The sequence below is a fragment of the Olea europaea genome, chromosome 8 (assembly GCF_002742605.1).
Source record: "Olea europaea var. sylvestris chromosome 8, O_europaea_v1, whole genome shotgun sequence".
Classification (NCBI taxonomy): domain Eukaryota; kingdom Viridiplantae; phylum Streptophyta; class Magnoliopsida; order Lamiales; family Oleaceae; genus Olea; species Olea europaea.
Genome location: NC_036244.1, coordinates 17,499,658 through 17,522,718, shown reverse-complemented (window position 1 = coordinate 17,522,718; position 23,061 = coordinate 17,499,658). Strand labels below are relative to the sequence as shown.

The 23,061-nt window shown below is 32.4% G+C and overlaps 1 protein-coding gene across 1 annotated transcript; it reads right to left on the bottom strand.

The window, feature by feature from the left end:
- Positions 1-4,597: 4,597 nt before the first annotated feature.
- On the bottom strand, positions 4,598-22,264 carry LOC111398382. Its single transcript, XM_023025295.1, has 17 exons — positions 22,117-22,264; positions 21,487-21,873; positions 21,283-21,369; positions 19,902-20,031; positions 19,823-19,839; positions 19,645-19,745; positions 18,044-18,131; positions 17,411-17,764; positions 16,956-17,037; positions 16,014-16,251; positions 13,281-13,442; positions 13,159-13,200; positions 12,175-12,246; positions 11,402-11,481; positions 9,992-10,089; positions 5,756-5,803; positions 4,598-5,079 (listed from the first exon to the last, which is right to left on the bottom strand). The coding sequence occupies exons 1-17, from the start codon at positions 22,262-22,264 to the stop codon at positions 4,934-4,936; spliced, it is 2,280 nt and encodes a 759-aa protein (XP_022881063.1). The 3' UTR covers positions 4,598-4,933.
- Positions 22,265-23,061: the final 797 nt, after the last annotated feature.

Sequence of the window (23,061 nt, the reverse complement as noted above, 5' to 3'; positions counted from 1 at the left end):
TCGTAGGGATATGGCCGAGTATCGGAGGAAAGTCATGGGAGGGCTGTACGCAGCTATACACGTCAGTGTGCATGAATCATCACTACATTGCAGTGGAGATCGTATTCGCTGACTCCACTATATATGTGTACGACCCCGATCATTTATGTCTGACACAAGGTTAGCTCGAGCGAAATCTGGAGTCGTTATCTGTAATCGTTCCCATGATGGATCCACGAGCAAACATCTCTATGCAGGAGAGATTGGCCACCGTATGGGACATGACGACGACAAGGCAGCAAATATCGTAAGTGTTTATGATTTTATTTTTTTAATTTACAACTTAGGTTCTAACTAGATTGTGATGTGCTAATACAATATTGTTTAATTGTATGGGTGATTGCGACATGTTCGTCATCAAGTACATAGAATTTTTTATTGTAGCACATAAGGTTGATGCAATCAACCAGACATGTATACAAAATTGGAGAAATAAATTAGCATGCGATTTGTTTGAATTTAATGGGGATCCACAAATAATTGTACATATTTTTACATTTATTTGAACATTGTACATTTTATTCATTCATTCATAATTACGAAAGAATTGTAAAATGTTGATTATTTATGTAATATTTAATTATTTATTTTACAGCTTATGTGTTTATTAATAATGTTTGTGCGTATTGTGGAGAACACAGTGTGTCTAAAAAAATTTTGAATACTCCGACTTCAAATAATTAACATCAATAATATGTATAAATAATGTGAATAACAAATGAAATTAATGTTTAAATAAAAACTAAATCTAATAATTAATATAAATAATATGCATAAATAATTAACGTCAATGTTATAAATAATTACATTGCCAATAGTTATTAACAAATGTAAAATTATACATCTGTTACATTGTCATGCAGAGAAATCTGACTTATACAATATCTTCTAGTATGCCTTGTTGCACCGCACCTACAAGGCTGGGAAAACTCTTCGATAGATGGTATTCTAGACGTACGTGTACGCCCAGGAGTACATGGTTCGACTACTGGTGACGACAAGTTATGCAGTGGGAGAATGTGGTTGGGAACTTCCCACTCGACTTCGTTTGGTACAGGAAATATTATCTCTGCATACGCTGCTTTCCAATAATCAGTCATGTAATACGCACTGCATATGGTGTGTGGTGGAAATCCTCTACGCATAGCCACTGCCACTGTATGTGTACACGGAAAACTCTCCAACTGAAACTGTCTACACGTGCACGTATTATCATTCAAGTCCACGATGTATCCGAAATTACGTACACATCTCACGGAGAAGCGAAATTGATCCAGTGGTTCTACATATACTTTTCTCGCCACATTTAGAGTCTTGAAGAGTTTATCTTCCTAAGCCGGGGTTAGTACACTTGTACAACTCTGTGACTCCTCACGTCGATCATGAAACCACTATTGTAGCTTGTCACGAATGTTCTCAATCATTGCCAGAATTGGTAACTCTCAATTTTTCTTGAATAAAGCGTTAAACGCTCTGCATTGTTCGACGTCATCATGTTATATCAACGTCTTGGGAAATGTGATCGTGCCCAATGTTCGATCCCCATCTCCGTTATATACTCCCATGCAGCATGCAATTTATTGTCTCTTTCGACCATGAACTTCTCAAACTCTTCAAAATTGTAAGTCTCTGTAACTTTCCTAAACAACACAATGATGTCCTTGTCTCGATACCTGGTCTTCAGGTTTCCTTGTATATGGTACATATAATAACCATGATGTGCCTCGAGGAAGATTTCGGCGATATCATTTATTATTGACTGCCCTCGATCGATTACGAATGTAAGGTTTTTGACATCCCCAATTATTTCCCTCAACTTCGTGAAAAATCAACTCATTGCTAGATCATTTTCTTCGTCGACTATGCTAAACGTAAAAGGATAAATTTGGATGTTGGTATCTTGACATGATGCAGTAATCAACTTGCCTCCGTATCTCGCCTTAAGGGTTGTGCCGTCGACTAGGATTAGGGATCGTATTGCATTTCGAAATTCTCGAACGCATTGTCTAAGAGCTATAAAGAAATACTTGAAGCGATTATCGTTATCCTTCTCAATAAAAAATGTCAATCCAGTATTAATTCTTCCCATGTTATAGCAATACTTGGCCAATGTAAATAAACAATAATTATAATTTAGATAATCTATTCAATATGAAATGAACGGAAAAATAAACAATTCAATCAAATAATTAATTACATATTAAATAAACAATTGAATTACATAATTACATAAACAATTAAAATAAAATAATTAACAATTAAAATAACAAAGAAATAAACACCTAAACAATAAAATACTTGACTAATTTAGCATAACTCTCTTCAGTCGAACCCATCAAGTCCTCCAATGCACATTCTTTGACCTTTCAAGCATTCTGATAACTCATGACCACCTCGTACTCTCGCCTAACGTCATTAATGATATCCAAATGTCTGTAGATCGTTCGTGGGTTCTGAAACTTGTGCATTATTTCTCGACCAATGAATCATTATCGGGCCTGCCTATGATCATTTCGATGAATACCCACTTCGCAAGTATGTTATTGTGCATACTTACGAACTACAAAGAACTCATTCGTGTCCATCTTCGTCCCTCGCAAACATCAATGGCAGCTATTGTTAATGCAGATAATTGTGTACGTCGACTTGTTTGATTTCTTCACTTTAAACTCGAAATTATGCCTTAAAGCAATCCAGTGCACAACTTCTTGCAATTCTTTCTTTGATTCGAACAGTTGCTCGGCATACACATCTTCATCATCAGGAATCACACGTGAAGAATTAGAGGACCGTGTACTCGGTCAGACCTGTGAGCTCCCACCCGATTCATGTCTCATACGGGATAAAGCAATCAAATCCTCGTTTGTAAATGCGTTTTCATTCTTGCTATATTCAACTATCGATGGAATTCTGTGCGTAACAATGTGATCATGGTGAGTGGCAGTGGTCTCGAGAATAACCACATCATCTTCACAAACAATCTGAATTGTATCCCAAATATCATTTACATTACAATTCTCTTCATCGGAAACTACGCATTTACCCTCAGGAACATTCTTCCTTAATAAAGTTATGCAAATAGGAGTCGACTTTCGACCTTGGTTCAATTTAATTAGATGCTTCATCTCCACTTTAGAAGTAACTTTCATAGGTGGAATTGGAATGATTGAATGCTTATGAAACAAAAATCTCAATTCCATATCGTACTGAGAGAGATCGACGTTAAGCATGTTTTGTATATCATGGTACATTTTTGTAAACGATGTACTCCTTGTTATAAAAATTACTTTAACACATCTCCTTCACTCGTTCATTTTCATTTCCACTGAGCATTTTCATTCTTTTGAAATTTACCGAAATAACAAATTGGGACATATGCTGATGACATATCTGCCACAAATTATAAATATTAGATAATAGATTAAACATAAGGAATTAATACATAATTTTTTAAATTGTTCATTTCATATTTAATTTAATTTTATATTTATAATAATTCATTGATTATTTTAATTGTTTCAAAAATATTTATTTCAATTAGTATTAAATATTTATTAATATTTAGAATAAACAATATACATTAAATATGAACAAATAAATTATAAAATCTTAAACATTAAAAAAATAATTAAATAACAAAAAAAGGGCGGAGGCCCATTCGTCCGGGCCGGCTAGAATTTTTTTCCAACGAAATACTATGAATTTTTCCTGAAATAATATGCATACAGATGAATTTTTTTCTTGATTTTCGCTAAAAAAAATAATACATCTGTATTTAATACTGTAATAATTCATCTACCTTTGTCGAAATAAGATTTAAAGATTCAAACAGTATACTACTTTAACTAAAACGAAATTAAAAATATGTATTTACACTTACCAATTTCGAGTGCCGACTGTGAGTAATTTTTTTTGTTGAACCTTTGATAATTTTGTGAGATTTCAGTGTTCTTGTAGATGGAAGAGGAGATTTCTTTTTAACTGTATTGAAGAAACTGATAGGCAAAATTGATTTTAAAATTTACGTGAGGAACTGATTAAATTTATTTAAACTTTTTAGGATATTATTGTCTTTCAAAGATTTAACATGTTTTTGTAATTATGGAACATAATAAGGGCACAATTGTCTTTTTAAACACAAGAGGCCAATGTGGTGAATAAAAAAAAAAAAAAAAATTGATCAAAGTGCAAAACTTGTTCTTTGACTCAACTCATTTGAAAAGTACCCCCAAATTAACCATTCCAGCTACTCAAATTAATGAAAAATAAATAATGGCTGACTGTCCTGAGCTCCAAGAAGTTGACAACTTAGGTGCAGGAAGGAAACTCAGGTCTTTCCTCCATGGAATCTAATTTAAATTCTTTCTTTTTCATTTTTCTTTTTCTGTTTTTAAAGTCTTAACCACCCAATTGTGTCGGTTAGTGCCACTTCTAGAATCCTTGCTCACTTCAGATGGCTATGTGGAACTAGAAAAGATAAATGAGCAAACTTTTCACGCCTCTTGTTTAATTCTGCCGGATGCTTTATTAAATAGGAATATTTGGTAATGATAGAAAATTATAGTTGAAAGCACAACAAAGAAACTATATACAACGTTAATTAGAACAACTTTCTTTTGCATTGCTTACATAGCAGCCGGTATACTATTTTGTGGGTCCAAAAATGTTACAGATTGCTGCCTTACAGAACAGTTTTTGTAGTTATAACACATGACAAGTAAGGTAACACGGCAAAACCATAATAATTGCACTTCTCTTGTCTACATAGATGCCATTTGTCTCTTTGAAAACATCCCGTCCATCTGGAATAGTTTTGGAGAAGAATTCCAAAGTGAAAAATGCAACCATCACTCTGTACATTCCAAAAAAACTGGAAGAATATGAATCGATTTCTTCAATATGTCGTTAAAATTTCGGCGCCAGTTCTTGTGATCAAAATTGTATGCTCGAACTGTGCAGCAGGACTGCCATCGGCTGTTAAAGTTGTCCAATTGTCCTCCCATGTAGTACATTTCGTGCTTCCCAAGGTAAGAATTGGTTCTGCAACAAACGATAGAAACTCAGCTTCATAGAATACTCATAACAAATCTTGAGAAATCTATTCAGACAACGGGTGTCCCCGAGAGCAAGGATGTTTGTTCTTAAGATGCAAAAGATTATAAACGAATATTACAGAAATTTCGTAATTATAGTTCTGGATGTGTGTGCCATTAAGAACTATACATCTTCGGAAACATTTTGTCATAAAAAAGTTTACCCTACTTTTTGTTGAAAATGTGGAACCTTAATATGAGTGTAACTTCAGTAAAGAAGTTTCTGCAAAGGAATTTGTCATCCCACTAAAAGCAGTGCTGCTTTTTAATGACCACAACCCGATACAGAATTTCCTCCCATATGAACATAATAAAGTGATCAGTCAAAAGAAAGTAATCCATTGTGAGGGTGAAAATTAATTGAACGTGCAAAAGTTGAAACTTTTCCTTTTCGAGTTGCTCAAACAAAGATTTATACAAATTTCAAAGTGAAAAATTAAAGATATCTACATCACAATGAACTTCAGCTTCTCATCTCAGGCAATGGCAAATTTCCCAGTTTTCAGTAACAGTCAGTATTTTGCTATGTTTCAATGTTATTTAGGGTCACGAAACAAGAAGTCGTAGGTTCTTCCAATTGAGAAACCTATTTGATATTTATAATTCAAATGCATGACACTCACCAATGGTAAATGTTTGCCCTTCAACCATATGACCAGCCTTGTCATTGCCTACATAAGAAATTAAAGTTACAGGACTACATAATAACTGATAAAAGACAAAATGCACAAATAATATAAATGTGTCCTTGATTAAAAAAAATAATAATAAAATTATAACATGATGGCAAGCTTATAGTATCTGATGTACCTAAATTTTTGACGATCTTGAAATACTCTTTGAAGAGATGCCAAAAGTATCATACTAAGCCCTTGTTTGAGCATCATTTTGGGTTAAAAATGTATTTTGAAATAGTTTGGAGAATGTGTGGTTAAAAAATAAGGAAATTTTTTTGATTTACGTATAGTATTATTTTATTAAATATTGTGTGGATGAAAAGAAGGAGAAAAATGTATTTTGATAAGAATGTGGATCAAACAAAGGCTTTCTGTTTGACCCACATTCTTTCAAAAAAATACATTTTTAAACAATGATTTGACACCGTTTCAACTACATATTCTTTAATAAAATAATATTACACGCAAATCCAAAACTTTTTCTTATTTTTTAACCACGCATTTCCTATCAATACACTATTCAAATTGATTCCCATGAAAATAATGTGGCTCAAACATGGGCTAAACATTTCTTGTTTAATATCTGTTTAGACTGAACATTCCAATTAAAGCAGGCTCATTATACAGGAGAATAAGATGGTACATGGTTTTGAATTTCATCTTTAGCTGATAAATCTTCAAGTGTTGTACTTCAGGGCAAAACATGTCTATCCTAGGAAAGATGACATTATTCTTAAGAGTGCTCAAAAAGGAAATGGGGTAATTCAATCCCAGATGGAGTGCAAATTTTGCATGATTGAGAAGCATATACAGAGAATGTTGTGTAGTTGGCTTGGGAAAGGAAACATACTCCAAAAGGACAACAATGTTTGGTAATTAGCAAACCTGGTACAAAATTGGGCATAATTGCCATAATGTATTGACAGGAAGACATACAAATTGAAGAGAATCACACACGAATGACTGTGTGAAATTGATTATTGTTTATTTCATCTGTTCAACTATTTATATATAATGAATGGAGCTAAAGATGGTAAACAATCTCCTAAATTAGGAGAGAGCTAATTAGCCTACCAAACTAAGGAAAGTTTAATTACGGTACATCAATCAATCAACAATTAAAAGCAGGTCTCTACACTTCCCCTCAAGTTGGATGGTAAATATTGACCATATCCAACTTGTAAATAAAATCATCAAAACTTTGTTGTGGAAATCCTTTGGTGAAGATATTTGCTGTTTGTTCTTTTGTTAGGGCATACGTCATACAAATAACTATATCTTTGACTTTTTTCTTGATAAAATGTCTGTCTACCTCAACGTATTTGGTTTAATCGTGTTGTATTGGATTCAAAGAAATATTGTTGCCTTGTTATCACAGTATAGTTTGATGGGAAGTTTCACAGAGACATGTAGTTCTTTCAATAGTTTCTTTAACCACAACCATTCACATATTCCTTGCACAACAGCTGTAAACTTGACTTCAACACTTCTTCTTGCTACTACATTTTGTTTTTTGCTTCTCCAAGTTACCAAGTCTCTCCATACAAAGTATAGTAGCCAGTAGTTGATATTCTATCTTCTGTGGAACCAACTGAATCTGCATCTGTGAATATTGCTATTTCTTTACCTTTATTTTTCTTGAATTATAATCCCTTTCCAGAGGAGCTTTTTAGATACTTGAGGATTCGATATACTGCTTCCAAATGAGCTTCATTCGGTGAATACATATGTTGGCTTACCACACTTACCGCAGATACAATGTCTACTCTAGTGTGAGACAAATAGATTAACCTCTCTACTAGTCGTTGATATTTATCTTTCTCGACTGGCTTTCCAGCATCTCCTTTTCTTCCTATATCAATTGGTGTATCGCTTGGTTTACATCCAAGCATGCCTATTTCAGATAGGAGATCATGAATGTATTTTTCATTGTGAGACTTGCGACTCCCTTCCCAAGAAATATCTTATTTGTCTTAGGTCTTTTACCTCGAATTCCGTTGCTACGTGTTCATTCAATTTTTCCATCTCAGTTATATTGTCTCCAGTTAGAACTATATCATTTACATATGCAATTAAAATTGTTTTCTTACCACTCTTTGATTATTAGAAGAACATAATGTGATCTGATTGTCCTTGCAGATAGCTCTGACTTTTCAACACTTTAGCAAATCGATCAAACCATGCTCCTAGAGATTGCTTGAGGCCATATAGGGATTGTTTGAGTTTACAAACTCGATTTTCTTCATTTAGATAGAAGCATGGTGGTAGTGTCATGAGCACTTTTTCCTACAATTCTCCATTTAGAAATGCGTTTTTAATGTTAAGCGTTGTTGAAATAGCCAATCCAAATTGACTGCGAAAGACAAGAGGACTCGTATGGTATTGAGCTTTGCCACCGGTGCAAATGTCTATATAGTCTATGCCGTCGGTTTGTGTATACCCCTTTACCACAATGCAGGCTTTGTATCTTTCCATTGTCTCATCAGCCTTATATTTTACATTGGACACCCATTTACAATCCACGGGTCTCTTTGCTTTCGGTAGATCCATAACATCACAAGTTTAATTTTTTTAGTAGAGCTTGCATTTCTTCCATCACTGCTTTCTTCCATTTTAGACATTTTAATGCTTCCTGAATATTTTTTGGAATTGCTGTACGGTAAAGGTTAGATGTTAAAGTGCGGAACACTGTAGATAGAGTATTATATGATATGAATCTAGAGATGGAGTGAAGAGTACCTAGTTTATTTTCTAAGTGCAATAGGTAGATTGATATCTGGAGATTTAAACTCATGAGAATCTAAAGCTATCATCAGTTTCTACGCTCTTGGTGCTTCAGGTATGAGGTTCTCCTTTGGCTTTAGCTTCCTTGAGCAAACTAATATATCCTCGTCATTTTGTGATAACAAAGCAGCTATCAATATCTCACTCAATCCAGTTCAACATCACAGAACCAAACATGTAAAGGTGGACAGACACTTCATCAAAGAGAAGGTTGAAGATGGAATTATATGCATGATCTACATCCCTACCAAAGAACATACTGTTGATGTATTCACTAAAGGACTACAAAGACAAGTATTCAATGATTTTATCTACAAGTTGGATATGATCAATATCTATGATCTAACTTGAGGGAAGTGTAAAAATCCCAATTTAATCAATTAGGGATTGATTGTAATCTTTTGTATATGGTATAATTAGAGTAAATTTAAGAATATTTTTTCCCTTCTTAAGTTAGAATATTTCTTTACTTCTTTCTCATTGTATTGCACTATATATTGATGTATAGGGTTGTAATGAATAATCAATGAATTAAGAATAAAATTGTTATACTTCTTCTCTTCATTCGACAAGTAGGTTTCTTTCACTGCTTCCCATACCTCCTTTGCTATCGGCAGAAATAGCTATGTTTTCCCTTTAGATGGGATCATGGAATCTACGAGTCATGTGGTTATCATGGCATTCTCAGACTTCCACTTCTGAAAAAGAGTGGTTTCAGTCAACTGCTTGGTGTCACCAGTTAGGTAACCTAGTTTTCCTTTGCCTTGAATTATCAATTTGATAGATTGAGCCCATGCTCAAAAATTCCTTCCATTCAATTTTTCAATAGAAAGTTGAAAAAAAAGGATTTTCGACATTGTTGGAGCCCATCAAGGAGATAATTTCTATATCACTTAGAGAGGATTCAAAAGTTGTAAAATCCTTACTGTTGGTTGTCATTGATTGCTAGGTTGATTTCGAACCTAGCTTTGATACCATGAAGAGAGTGACACACGAATGATTGTGTAAAATTGATTATTGTTTATTTCTCTATTCAACTATTGATATACAATGAACGGAGGTAAAGATGATAAATAACCTCCTAAATTAGGAGAGAGCTAAATAGCCTACCAAACTAAGCCCCCGTTTGAGCCTCATTATTTGTAAATTATAATGAACTGAATAGTGCTTTTTTGAAAAATGAGTGGTTGAAAAGTTTTTGATTTACGTGTAATATTATTTTATTGAAGATTGTGTGGTTAAAAGTAGGAGAGAGAAAAAATTTAATTTAATGTAATGAGAAATAATGGGGCTCAAACGGGGGCTAAGGAATGTTTAATATGGTAAATCAATCAATATATATTTATATATATATATATCACTTGGTAAATGAGCATATCTGAAAGATAAGTTACGCACGGTGGTGAAATATAAGAGGTTCAGAATGAAATACGGTCCCAATGCCATGTCCAACAAAACGATCCACCACGCCGTAACCAAATTTTTCAGCATGTTCGCTGAGAAAATAAACAAGCGAGGTCTAAGTAAATAAAGTTCATGAAAAAACACAAGCATGGTATAAATTGCTAGAGAATGGTTTTGCATTAAAAAGAACAGATTTTGCATTATTTCACTGTATCATCCAAGTTTCCAAGTAGTTGTCACATGATCTTAGAATGGAACTTAACCATAGAAATGGTATGCATACTGATAGAAAAAATTTGCAAATCAAAGACCCTATTTTGCAATATTTAACCCTATTTTTTAACTGCCCAGGTCATCATAGAATGGTAAACCAGTTTCTTGAGTATAAATTATAAGATAGGGTTTTGTATCGTTGCTTGTACATGTAATAGGTTGTTTAAATAACAAATATATCGACATAAAAAAAGGTGATAGGGACTGTGCTTTCTCAAAATGATGATGCAGGGTTTGTTCTAACAGAGATAAAGCTACTATTTACTCTATCAGGGGTAGGAATTATCTTGCACTATAATGCACTGCACTAATTTTTACTCAGTTCTAGTTCCCTAACTGTCATATTTTTAAGAACAGTGATACAACTGCCCTTTACAGGTACAATTAATCTGCAATTACAGATTTTTTTAACTGAAATACAAAATCTGTACTTATAGCATTGCTCTTACAGGTATGTGGGCATATTTTCATAATCTTATTTATTTAAGGAAAAGAAAATGGAAACCCTTGACAAATTAAATAAACCTGACTTGTTTTGAAATTGAAATAAGTGAAAACATAGACAAGCAAAATCAAGGATGACAGAAATAGCTTTACCTCATCTTTCACCATTTTGTTAATTCAAGATATGTCCTTTGTGTATTTTTTCATCATAAAACTTTAAAGAGATAGTTTGCTTGATATATGCTTATAATATCAATATCATCTCTGTAAGTACTAATAACCAACATTACAATATCATTCACGTATACGGCCATGTATGTCATAGTACGTGTACCAGACCAAGTGGAACAACATGGCTAGAAAACGAATCTGCTGAAAAAAGACAGATGTACAGAAATGTTTATAAATCTAAATAATATTTACCCATACAAAAATTATCAACAACGTGAAAACTTATAAAACAATGGACCATTGATCTAGACTCAAAATACTTCACAACAGGAATGCTGGATGAAACAGAGCCTCAAGTGCCTAAAGATCGTCGTATATAAGCGGTATGATAACTGAATAAGTTAGTAAAACGTTGCCTTACGGGTACCACTTTTTTATGCAATTCCCATCATAGGATATTGATAGCAAAATTGAGTTTTCTCTCCCAGAGATGTAAAGTTGAGATAATACATGTACCTGATCCTCTTCCCAATTTTCCTAAAAAGAGTACCATCTTTGCAAACAGAAATGCCTTTATACAAGCATTCTTCTGTCACCTGCCATGGAAAAAACAAAAACAGGAAATTAGGACTCACATATGTATAGATGGCACAATGCTTCGCTAAAAAATCAATGATACAATTGCAATCATGAAAACTGGATGTAAATACAGTTGTAAAGCAGAAGTTTACTTCCTAGCCTCCGTGGGCTAGCGTAAGGCTGTCACTTATAAAATAAAATTATGACTCAGACAAATGACAATAGTAACAAGCTAGATGTTCCCACAAACTTGCATTTAACTACATAAATTAATGGCCAAAAACTCGGAGTAGCACGGAGAACTGATTGTCTAATAACTGTTTTGTAGAATTTACCTTTAACTTGTATCAGTATCTTCCAATCATTTAGAATCTCTGTAATAATTCTCCATTTTGCTCAACTGGCTCTGATCTTATGCATTGAATCCTTTTCAAATTTGCTCTCATTATCAATAACCGAACCTCAATATCAGAAAAATTACTATTGAGGACAACATGATACTCTACTGTGACTACACTATTATCCTTATTCCTACTATAAGCACATTCTATTTATTCTAACCTAGTTCTGCTAAATGTAAAACATTTCGAGTCAAATTGCTTCGAACTTCTAACTTCAATTCATCATTTCTTAGTCTCATTATCTAAAACTATTTGAAGAACGAATAAAATACTATTTTTTTCCTTTCTACAAGTAAAAGCTAAATTTACCTTTACAAGACGTTTCATGGCATCATTCACATTGCCGCAAAGAAAAGTCTTAGATGTGTCTCCATGATAACCCTGACACAGATAACAAACATGTCAACAGCAAAAAGTCAATCTTAACTTTGTAGGAAATTCAGAGGGAATGATTTGAAAGAGTCGATGAGTGTTTTTAACTAAAACATTTAAAATTTTCTTCATTCTGCATCCACACGTATGACGTTAACTCTATTTAGTATTTGAAAAGTGATATATTCATTGGAGAAGATTAGAATATACTGCAAACTAAATTGGTGAATAGGAAACAAATTTTTTATATATTAACCCATCTAAAAGAAAAGAGATGCATGAAAAGCCGCATATCCATGTACAAGCAATTATAAAATAAATTATTATTTTAACAATAAAATGGTTATCGCCCAGTAGTTTCAGTCAATGTTCGCTTCATCTTGCCCAAGGAAGGCTCACTTTCCTTATCCACATTTAACATTCTCTTATTATTACATTTTCCATTTACTTATTTTCTTTGACACACTTTGTCTGCGTCTTTTCTTGAAGTTCTCTACTTCAAAAGCTAAAGTTCGAACCAAAATCTCTGAAAGAAGCTGAAGCTATATTTTTTCAGTTTGCCACAAAATTGTAAAAGTAACACCCCCAGGTCAATTTGTTCGCCTCTTATACTCAAACAATAACTCCTCGAAAAATTTCAAATTTGTGAGACAAGTCCACAAGTCAGGGTTGGAGACATATTTCAGCAAACAGTAAAGCCAAATACAATATTGAAATGGTAAATATGTTGTACTAAGATTCTGCTCAGGTACTTGGAAGCAAGGTCACGTTTAAAAAACAATCAGAAATCCTATTATTCTCTAGGATCATTGATAATTTGATTTTTATTAACATTTTGACTAGCTAAGGAAAATAAGTAATAGTTTATTGCAAATCAATATATAAAACAGAGAATGCCAAACTTATTGATCAATAACTTACATTTAAGTAAACTGTCACATCAATGTTTATTATATCGCCATCCTGCATGCCAAACGATCATATTAAAATGTAGGAAGTTAATTGGACTCGGCAGAGATTGCCAATGATAGAGCATACAAGACCTGTAGTTGGCGAGAATCGGGTATCCCATGGCACATACACTCATTAACTGATGTGCAAACACTTTTTGGAAAACCTCCATAGCCAAGAGGCGACGGATAAGCACCAGCATCTACGATCATTTGGTGTACAGCTATATCGATTTCATTCGTTGTTATTGATGGCTGAGATGAGAGTGAATAGCGTGTAACGAACCATGTAACAAGTTATCATATAGCAAATAAATAATATTTGACATGGTGCACATTTTTTTTGTAAAATTTTTGAGGGAAAGAAAATGACTTTGCTTTAGTTCATATATAAGGTAGAAATATTAACATGCAATATCAAAAGTCAATTAAATTTTTACAAGGGAGGAAACACGAAATTAGCACCGGTGCAGAAACAAGTAATAATACCATGGAGAATATCAATTCTCTGGCCATCTAATCAATCACACAGTATTTATACCAAGGACAAAAGTACGCATGCCTACATTGTTGGCGTTCAGCCCTATGCCTTGTGTTTATGGCATTGACTATGCTTTAAGGTTGTTAAATGTAAATTTAACCAAGAAATGCATGATAAATGTTTAACAAGACAAGAATTTTGTGGTACAGGCCTATTTACATTATGATGAGACGTGACTAAGATAAGTTCATATATATTTTACAATGATGAGATTTGATGCCTATGATATGAAATTTATAGCGTACCCTTAACATAGCATGACTATGAGAACACACTTTTACAGTGCATGTTTTATAGTGAAATGAAAACCCAAGCATGGAATAATTTCTGATGACAAGCATGTATTTCTTGATAAAGAAATGAGAAATGACACCTTTTGCTATCGCATATAATGACGTGCTATGATTGACAATGTATTATGATGCTTTGGGATGAGCCATAGGATCGTGATTTGGAGTTTTGATGTAATGAGACAAATGACACCAGTTTCTAGTTTATAATGGGTATGTGGTCATGATAGCAATTGGGAAATGAGCTGAATATACAATTTTCATAATAATAATTCAGCACAATACTTGCAAAAAGAATGAGCAAGGATGATGATTTCTCAGCACGATGATATTTTTGAGAACCACATGATTCTCAATTTCACGCATGAGTATGCATAATCTTTACTTGTTCAGCCTATATCATGTAGCTCGTGTTGTATGGTTCTGCAGGTCGAACCCCAGCCTCCAAGGGACCTAGATGGTGGTATCAATGTAGAAGATTCCCTCCAGGAGACATGATTTTTTTGTTGTAATATGAATACATTCTCATGTGGTTATTGTAATAAAGTACCCATTTTCCCTTAGTTAATTTCTCAAAAATAATTCTTCTCTTCCCTCGCTTAGTTTTAGACCTAGGAAAAGTGCATTCGCAATGACAGATAAGATGCTGGAATTGAGTTAATAGACAGAAGCCAACAGGACGGAGTTGGAATGTGATTTCTTGGGACATCGTCCATTTTATATACACAACATTGGAAACTTTGGCTATCTCATCCACCCCCCACCCCACCCTCCAATCACAAAAAAAATAAAAAAAAATAAATCCCAGTTGCCTGAAAGGCTGAAACTATTTCTCAACAGAGAAGAAAATTGCAAGCCATGCAACCCAATAAAGCATTAAAATGAATTGTTCAGCAATAAACATATTAATTTCCGCATCAGGAAATCTCATCTGGTAAGCACTTGGCAGCTTACTTTCCAGTTCAGTGCTTTTATATCTACGATGCATAGACAATTCCAATGAAGCCACTTTTTAAATGTTGCACAAGTATCCAATTTCAACACCCATTTGTAGTAGTTAAAATAATTATTTTCGACTTGTTGGAACTTTTGAGTATGCAATATTTACAAATATAATTATAATTAAGTCAACAAATACTTCTCATATTAACATGAAGGTAGTTATATATATCCTTCCTTTCAACTCCATTCTATCGAGGACCTCCAATTTCAACAAACAAAGGTTTGAATACTTTCTAATTGTCTCATTTCATGCAACTTGAGGTCAACCTCTTCCACTAGGTTTGCCAATGATACATTAGTCACATTACTTTTCTTAATTGGTAGATCTAACAACCTTGGTGGAGTGCACCAAAAACTTCTCGCACAATTTATTTCCAACAATGCATCTTTAGCTAACATGCAAATATTTTCATGTCTTACTCTTTCCTTCTTGGTTTATTGCAAATCATTCTGAAGATTGTCACTTTATTGACACTCTTTATGTAGAGGCAGTTTCTTAATATTCCAATTTTACATCTCATATAACACAGCACATGTTGCAGTAATATTTAGAATTTCACTTTTAATCATATGGGGATTAGTAAATAAATTTTCAAGTCTTGCTTGATCAAAACTCAACATTTCCATAACACAGTGTTTACCAAAGAATTCATGCTTATGATATACCAAAAGAGTTAGCCAATGCATAAGAAGCAGAACAGGAATTTGAACTGCTTTTAAGGATAATGCATACACTCAAAGCAGTTTTTTTTTTTTTTTCTAGACAGGCAAATACAGAATTATTCAGCAGGTCTACATATAAAATTGTTTACTTAAATATAAATTTGCTTTTAATAGGTATAAGATAAAATGAACTATCCATGGCAACAAAGTGAAACTGATGACTATAAATTATAATCATTAGATTGAAGAGCGATAACAATAAGGTATTGGCATTCCATAGGAGCATCAAGTCCTTGCACTAAAATATAAAAGCGTAAAATAAATTCTCACCCTAACAAGTGTTCCAGCATAGTCTACCACCCGAGCAGCAAGCTCGCAAGCAGCCCTCATGCGAGCAATTCCTTCAGGATCATGAATTTGATGTTGACTTGAGATTTCTGGCAATAACTTTGAGCTTACATAAGGAGGTTGTGGTATATGATCAGGCACAGGAAGCTGCTGTGATACCTTTCCACGTCTCAAGGGAGGCCTTCTGCTAGATGATGTTGAAGTTCGAAGCTCGCGTTCCCTGTGTCAATGGAGAATGGTAATAAAAATAAAAAATGAAGAAACTAGAATCATCTCAATGTTCAGGACAATAAATAGTGTAACAGAAGCAATGCTGCAAGCAATATAATCAACATATCATAAACAGTATAGATATCCAACATTTATTAGAGGCGACTTCCATTATACATTATAACAGTTACACTTAATGGAACTAATAAGCACAAAAAATTCCAGAATTCTGAAATCTTACATTTTTAAGCATTCAGCCATTTGAAAGTAAAAGTATAAGCATCGCTTTATGCTTAAGTCAAGATTACAAGAAAACAAAATAAAATTATGATAACCTGAAATGAAGAAATCAAAGGGGATAAAGGAGAAGGTAGCACCATTCAATATCATTCAAAAGGAATAAATTCTTCAGGGATATTCATTAATGTAATTTTTCAGAAACTTAAACAACAATTCATTTTAAATCGATCCCCAGCGTAAGAGCACAATTTTGCAACACAAAAAGACCATTCTAAAATATTTCTTCTTCAATAATATCAAATGTCACACTCACAGCCCAAGACTTGCATCTAATCTGGTATAAATTAACGCGCTTTTAAGACAACAATGACAGGAAAACCCATCTGTATTTAGCTACATTAAGACTCTAAAACAACTAATAATTAATTTCAGGAAGAAACTAAATGCTACTAAGCCTATATAAGCAGACGGTACCTTCTGATTCTGATGGCCTCCTCCAAACCCGATACCCTTTTCGCATAAATGACAAGCTGCCTTGTAAAGTTTGATCCTTTATCTAATTTTTCAAGATATTTACAAGAAAATTAACCCATTTAATTCCAAGAAGCTAAGCAACCAAGGCACACAGACCAAAATTCACTTTGATAAGCAGGGAAAATCCAATGTGTTAAGAACTCTAATATTAGGTGGGCAATTATAGAAGTATGAAAAAAATATACAATAGAATACTAGAGTATCTTATTACTTATGAGCCCAAAATCTATAAGAAAATGAAGTTAAAAAAGGCTCTGAGACAAGATTTTTCATGACCAATCAAACCCATAATCAGTTCAAATGAAATTACAGTAGGAAAAATTTAGACACTAGATAAACATGTATATATACTACAAATAAATGTAACATATTAAAAAAAAAAAAAAAAAACGCACTGTAGAGAGAAAAGGAGTGGTGTGAGGTAAGCGGGGCTCCCATGAGAGAAGCATGGGAAGAAGATAGTTTAGCTTCATTGTTGATAAGTGAAGATGAGAATTGCAAAGATACCGCTGCTGTTGCACAAGCCATTTTCTGCAGTGTTATTGTGTGAGAGAGAGTGTGCTGCTTTGGTTCCAAAGAGAATCGGATAATGAAAAGATTTTTTGCAGTTAACTGGGCCGGGCCATTAGTTTTGTTACACCCAAGGTCAAGTGAAATAGAGGATATGGAAATGAGAGGTGCTATATGTGTCCGGGCGTGCCAACATCCGATTACAAATAGCAAAATTCTATGGAAATTAGGGATAGTAACTACTATATATAACTTTATGGATAAATACTACAGTTATATTGGGGTCTTGAAATCCACTTAATAGTTATTATTCATCCTTGCGAGTATTACTCGTATGTTCATATCACGATGTAGGAGAGTCTGTCTACTTTAGTCTATGACCTACCTTTGCTTTGCTAGGCAGTACGCCTTCACAACTCCGAAGTGAGGAAGACGTCACTCGTGCCACCTACCTAGGAGTCACGAGCGTACACGCTAGCTCTCTGTTCTATGTACAAGTTTAGCTAAGGGTCGGAGACCTGATATTTGATCATATAGCCGTGTGAGAAGTCTGGTAGGTGGGTAGGCTTCTATCCGACTAGTAGGACATGCAGTTCCCCCCTTAGTCTTAGGGTAGGCACGAAATCAATTAACAGCTTATAAAGAAAGAGGACGACTTAACTATCAAAAAAAGATCTAAAAAGGAATGTTTTTAAGTGCCAATTTTTATTGTGTTTCTAAATATCTTTTCATTCGACCTCAAAAAGTATGAATAATTGATTCACTGATTATAACATGTTATTTTAGCCCCTTAACATCGACTTCACTTGTAGTTGCAACTTTTTGATTTGGTGGAGAAGAAATTAGATTTTATGGAAAAGTGGGACTGGCGCAAACAGAAATAGGCAATTTCTCGATTTTTGGAGAAATTTTGGGGTTGCCCATTTTTTATGAAATTTTAGTCAAATTTGATTGGAAACAGGTCAATGAACAACACTCAGATCTTCGCTCCTGACGTAGGGCCAATTTATCGGGCAAATTTCTTCGTTTAGGCTTTTAGTTATCCTTTTTTTTTTTTTTTTTTTTTTGGTATTTTTTTTTTTGTTTTTTTTTGAAGAATTAGAAATCTATGTAACGATTGGATTGAGGCAGGGGGGATTTATCCTATCCCTTTTATTCACTTTATGACAAGATTCGATTATTGAAATATTACTCAACCCCATGTTAAACAAAATGCATATAAAATGAGGAAATGTTTATCTTATATGATTTAATTTTTTTCCTAATTTTTTTATGCTTTCCACTATAAAAAGTATTGTAAGCCCAATTGTTATCACATTGATTGAGAGAAATAAAAATTTTGTGAGATTTTCATCTTTGTGAGATTTGCTTATCTTTTCTATAACCTTCCGCTACGTCACTATTCTTTAGTTCCTTCAAGAGCAAACTTAATCTTTCACCATAGCAAGTTAAGAAATTATCAAGTCTAACAAGATAAGTTGTCTAATCAAAAATTTGTTATAACACGTTCTTATAGTTCTTTGACACGCACTCTATTTTTTTCTTCGAGCATTGCCAAGCTCATTAGTGCAAATGTATTTAGCAGAATTGAGAGTATTAATAGTTCTCCAAGTGTATGAGGTTTGGGACCGATCTAAACAAACATTAGTGTCCTTTGCTTCTCCATAACAAACTCCATAGCAAAAAAACTAGGATGCACGAGGAGATAACGTAAAAAGAATGTTGTAAATAGCCCTTCTATGATGTATATGGACATGAAGATAATAGATACAATAGGAATGAAGTTTGTACATAAAATGACCAAAAAGATGCAAAACGAGGAACTTATGTGCGGAGCACGCGAGAAATTAGTATACAAGATTTGTTACAAAGATCTTCATAGGGAAAATGATATACAATTGGAAATATAATTAAGTTCGAACTTCAAAGCAAAAATTTGATCACAATTGGAATGGTTAATTAAAAGTTATGTGGGTTTAAAGCGAGGGGATAGAAACTGTCAATTTTAGATGATTGGGAACCAAACTGCAAAATCCAGGAAAGTTGGAACAGTGTTCGCATAAATGATTGTTGAGCCCGTAGTTGGTAGTGACGGCCAAAAAAGGCGGGGCAAAAATACCCGCCTGAAAGGATTGGTGGAGACGGAGTAGGCACCCTGTCGCAGGGTCATGGGGTGAGGTGGGGTGAGGATGCCCCCGCTCACCTGGCCCTGAACCCGCCCTATGAAAGGGGAAAAAAATTAAAAATAATTTTATTTTTAGACAATTCAGCACCATATCTTAGAACTATAAACATACCTACAGGAATGATCCATCTGTAGTTTAAAACAAAATATCAAAATCTCAAAATATTTTTGTGGGATATTATTCTATCTACATTTCTAATGTTTCCATATTATCTGATAATCTAATATAATGTCCTATTATTGTATTCTTCCAAACTTCTATAATATTATTCCAAGTCTGAGGATCATGTGCTGTAATATGTAATCCAGATTTTCTATTAACTATAAAAGATTTTTCAGAAAAAATTAAGATAGGAATTCAAACACATGGATATGAAGATGTTGTTTCAGGAGAAAACTTATTAATAAGTATAGGATTTTTAGGAAGACATTTTACTTTAATACTTTTTAATTTTTCTGAATTACAAAAAACTTGAACTAATTCTGATTGTTCAGGAATTATTTCTGGATTTTTTCCTTTTTTATTAATTTCAAAAAATTCTAATTTCTGTAAAATATATCTTTGCATATCTTCTAAATTTTCTATCCTTTTTCTTAATATTTTTATTTCTGATAATTCTATTTGAATTATATCATTATGTTCTTCTTCAGATTCTATTAATTCTTTTTGTATTAAACATTTTTTACAAGCTTCTAAAAAACAATTTTTACATTTAACTCTTAATTTTTTACTAGGATACCATTTACATATAAAACATGGTATACTATCTGATCCTGTTTCTTTTATCCAATTATGTTCACATTCTAATTCTATATCCATAAGTTCTAATTCTTCATCTGAGTCTGATAAGTTTTTAATATTTGAAAATTCTTGTATAAAATTTTCATAATCTGATTGTTCTTCTAAATTATTATTATTATTATAATCATCTATTGATATAATACTATATACTGACTCTTTATCTGAGATATATTCATCTATTTCTAATAAATCTTCATTAGTACATTCTACTAAAGTACTTCTTTTATCATTATTATTTATCTTTCTTGGACATGTTTTAGCTAAATGATCTGATTCTCCACAAACATAACAATTTAATTTATTAGGATAATTTCTTTCTGGTTTAAATTTTCTAACATGTCTACTTTCATCTAAATAAGGCTTTCTTCTATTAGATTTTCTAAGATAATATCTTTTTCTATAAGGTTGATAATTTTTCTTATTATCATATTTTCTTTTATTCTTTTCTTTGTAATTATTTCCATAAGTTTGAGGTGTATAAATATCTTTACAAAACTTATAATCTGTCTTTTTAAGTTGATTCTGTATTTGTAATTCAATACATTTTTCTTCTAAACAATGCATTATAAATTGTGTTCTAATTCCTATACTCCATAATTGATCTGGTCTTTCTTTAACACTTTTATTTTCATTCCATTTCTTTGTTATTTCTAATCCTAAAGGACCTGGTAATTTATGAAATAATTTTTTCCCTATTTCTTGATTAAAAGTATTCCCTGAAATAGAAACTAAATAATAATATTCATTTAAAAACTGTTTAACTTCTTTACCATTAGTCCATCTATTTAAGCTAAGCTGTTCTAAATTTCTAATAGCTTTATTTTGAATTATTAATTGTCCTGTATTAGGATCTGCTCCTGTTAATAATTCATGTATTTTACTAAAAAAATTATAAGGATTATTTCCTAGTAATACAAGTGCTTCAAATTCTGATTGTTTATCTCTTTTATAAGCTTCCCATGTAATTTTAGTACTTTCTCCTAAAAAAGTTTCTAAATATCTATACATTTCTAATGGTTCCATATTATCTGCTAATCTAATATAATGACCTAATACCGTATTCTTCCAAACTTCTATTATATTATTCCAAGTCTGAGGATCATGTGCTGTAATATTTAATAATTGTGGTTTATAAGGTGTCTGAAATTCTATTTTAGGTTCTAAAGGTCTAACTTTTCCTCTAGCTATATAGTTTCTTTCTTTATCATTATAATTTGTATAAGGTATTCTAGGAGGATGACCACTATGATATTGATATGGTTCTGGTTCTGTTTTAGTTTGCATTACTTCATCTACTAATTCCTTATAGTTACTATTTTCTGATATTTCTGTTATATTATCATTTTCTTCTATATTAGTTCCTATTCTAATATTTTTAAAATTATCATAATATAAATATTCTGTTTCTCCTATTTGTTTATTTAAAAACAAATAATTTTCTAATTTTAAAATTTCTGTAGGAGATAAATTCATTTCTAATTCTTTCGGATAATAAATTCTATCTTCAATTTCTATTTCTACTTTATTAATAAATTCTTCAACTTATTCTTCATTATTGGATTCTGTTTCTGAATCATTATTTCTATTTATATGACTATAATTACCAAACCTTAAACTAGTTCTTCCATATAAATCTTTATATGTAATAGTTTCTTGAGGAACTAAAATTGGTTCTTGATTTTCTAAAAATTTTTCTAAATTCCATTCTAAACCTGCTAAAAGTTCTGAATCATAAGTCTTAGGTTTAATCATTTTTATTCCTTTACTACTCATTAAATTTATTACTTTATCAATATAAAGTTTATATTTTGTTTGAGAGTTATTACTACATCTTTCTAAAAATCCTATACTTATTAATAGGTTTTCTCCTGAAACAACATCTTCATATCCATGTGTTTGAATTCCTATCTTAATTTTTTCTGAAAAATCTTTTATTGTAAATAAAAAATCTGGATTACAATATATAATTCCATTATTATCATTCATATCAACTTCTGTACTTGCTATCATACTTTTTTCTATATTTTGAATTCTTTCATCATAAATAGTTAATAAAACTTTACTTCCTAAATGTTTTCTCATTAATCCTTTAATTCCTATTACTATTAATCCTAAATGCATAAATCTAAAATTCTTTTTTCTTAATTCTTTTTTAGATTCTTCTGATATTAAGGATAATTGTCTTACTTGACCATCTAAACATTGGATTGAAACTTCTCTAGTATGTCTAAAAAATTGAGTTCTTGATTCAAAAATTCCTCTATTATATAAGTTTTCTGGATTAAGTAATTGTAGACCATGAGTCTGAAATCTATTATAATCTTGTTCAGGATCTATTAATTCTTCTATATTCTGATTATACTGAGGTTGTCTATGTAAAATTCTTTCTATAATATTTGTAGATAAGAGCATGTCTTAACTCCAAGTTAAAAGTTTAAACTGTTTTTAAAATAAGACCTGAGTGATCTCTCAAAGCGTAAAGGCCCAGTGAAGAGGCTAGGATACGCATAGAAGAGAGAAAGGGATCACTGTTTTAAGAATTCTTGTTA

Excerpts from the sequence above, each read along its gene's own strand:
- LOC111398382 (XM_023025295.1), bottom strand. The coding sequence starts at position 22,264 with ATGATTAAACCTAAGACTTATGATTCAGAACTTTTAGCAGGTTTAGAA. Across the intron at positions 17,038-17,410 it reads CCACTCCTTTTCTCTCTACA|ATAAAGGATCAAACTTTACA; the intron begins GTGCGTTTTTTT and ends TTGAAAAATTAG. Across the intron at positions 12,247-13,158 it reads ATGTGACAGTTTACTTAAAT|GGTTATCATGGAGACACATC; the intron begins GTAAGTTATTGA and ends TATCTGTGTCAG.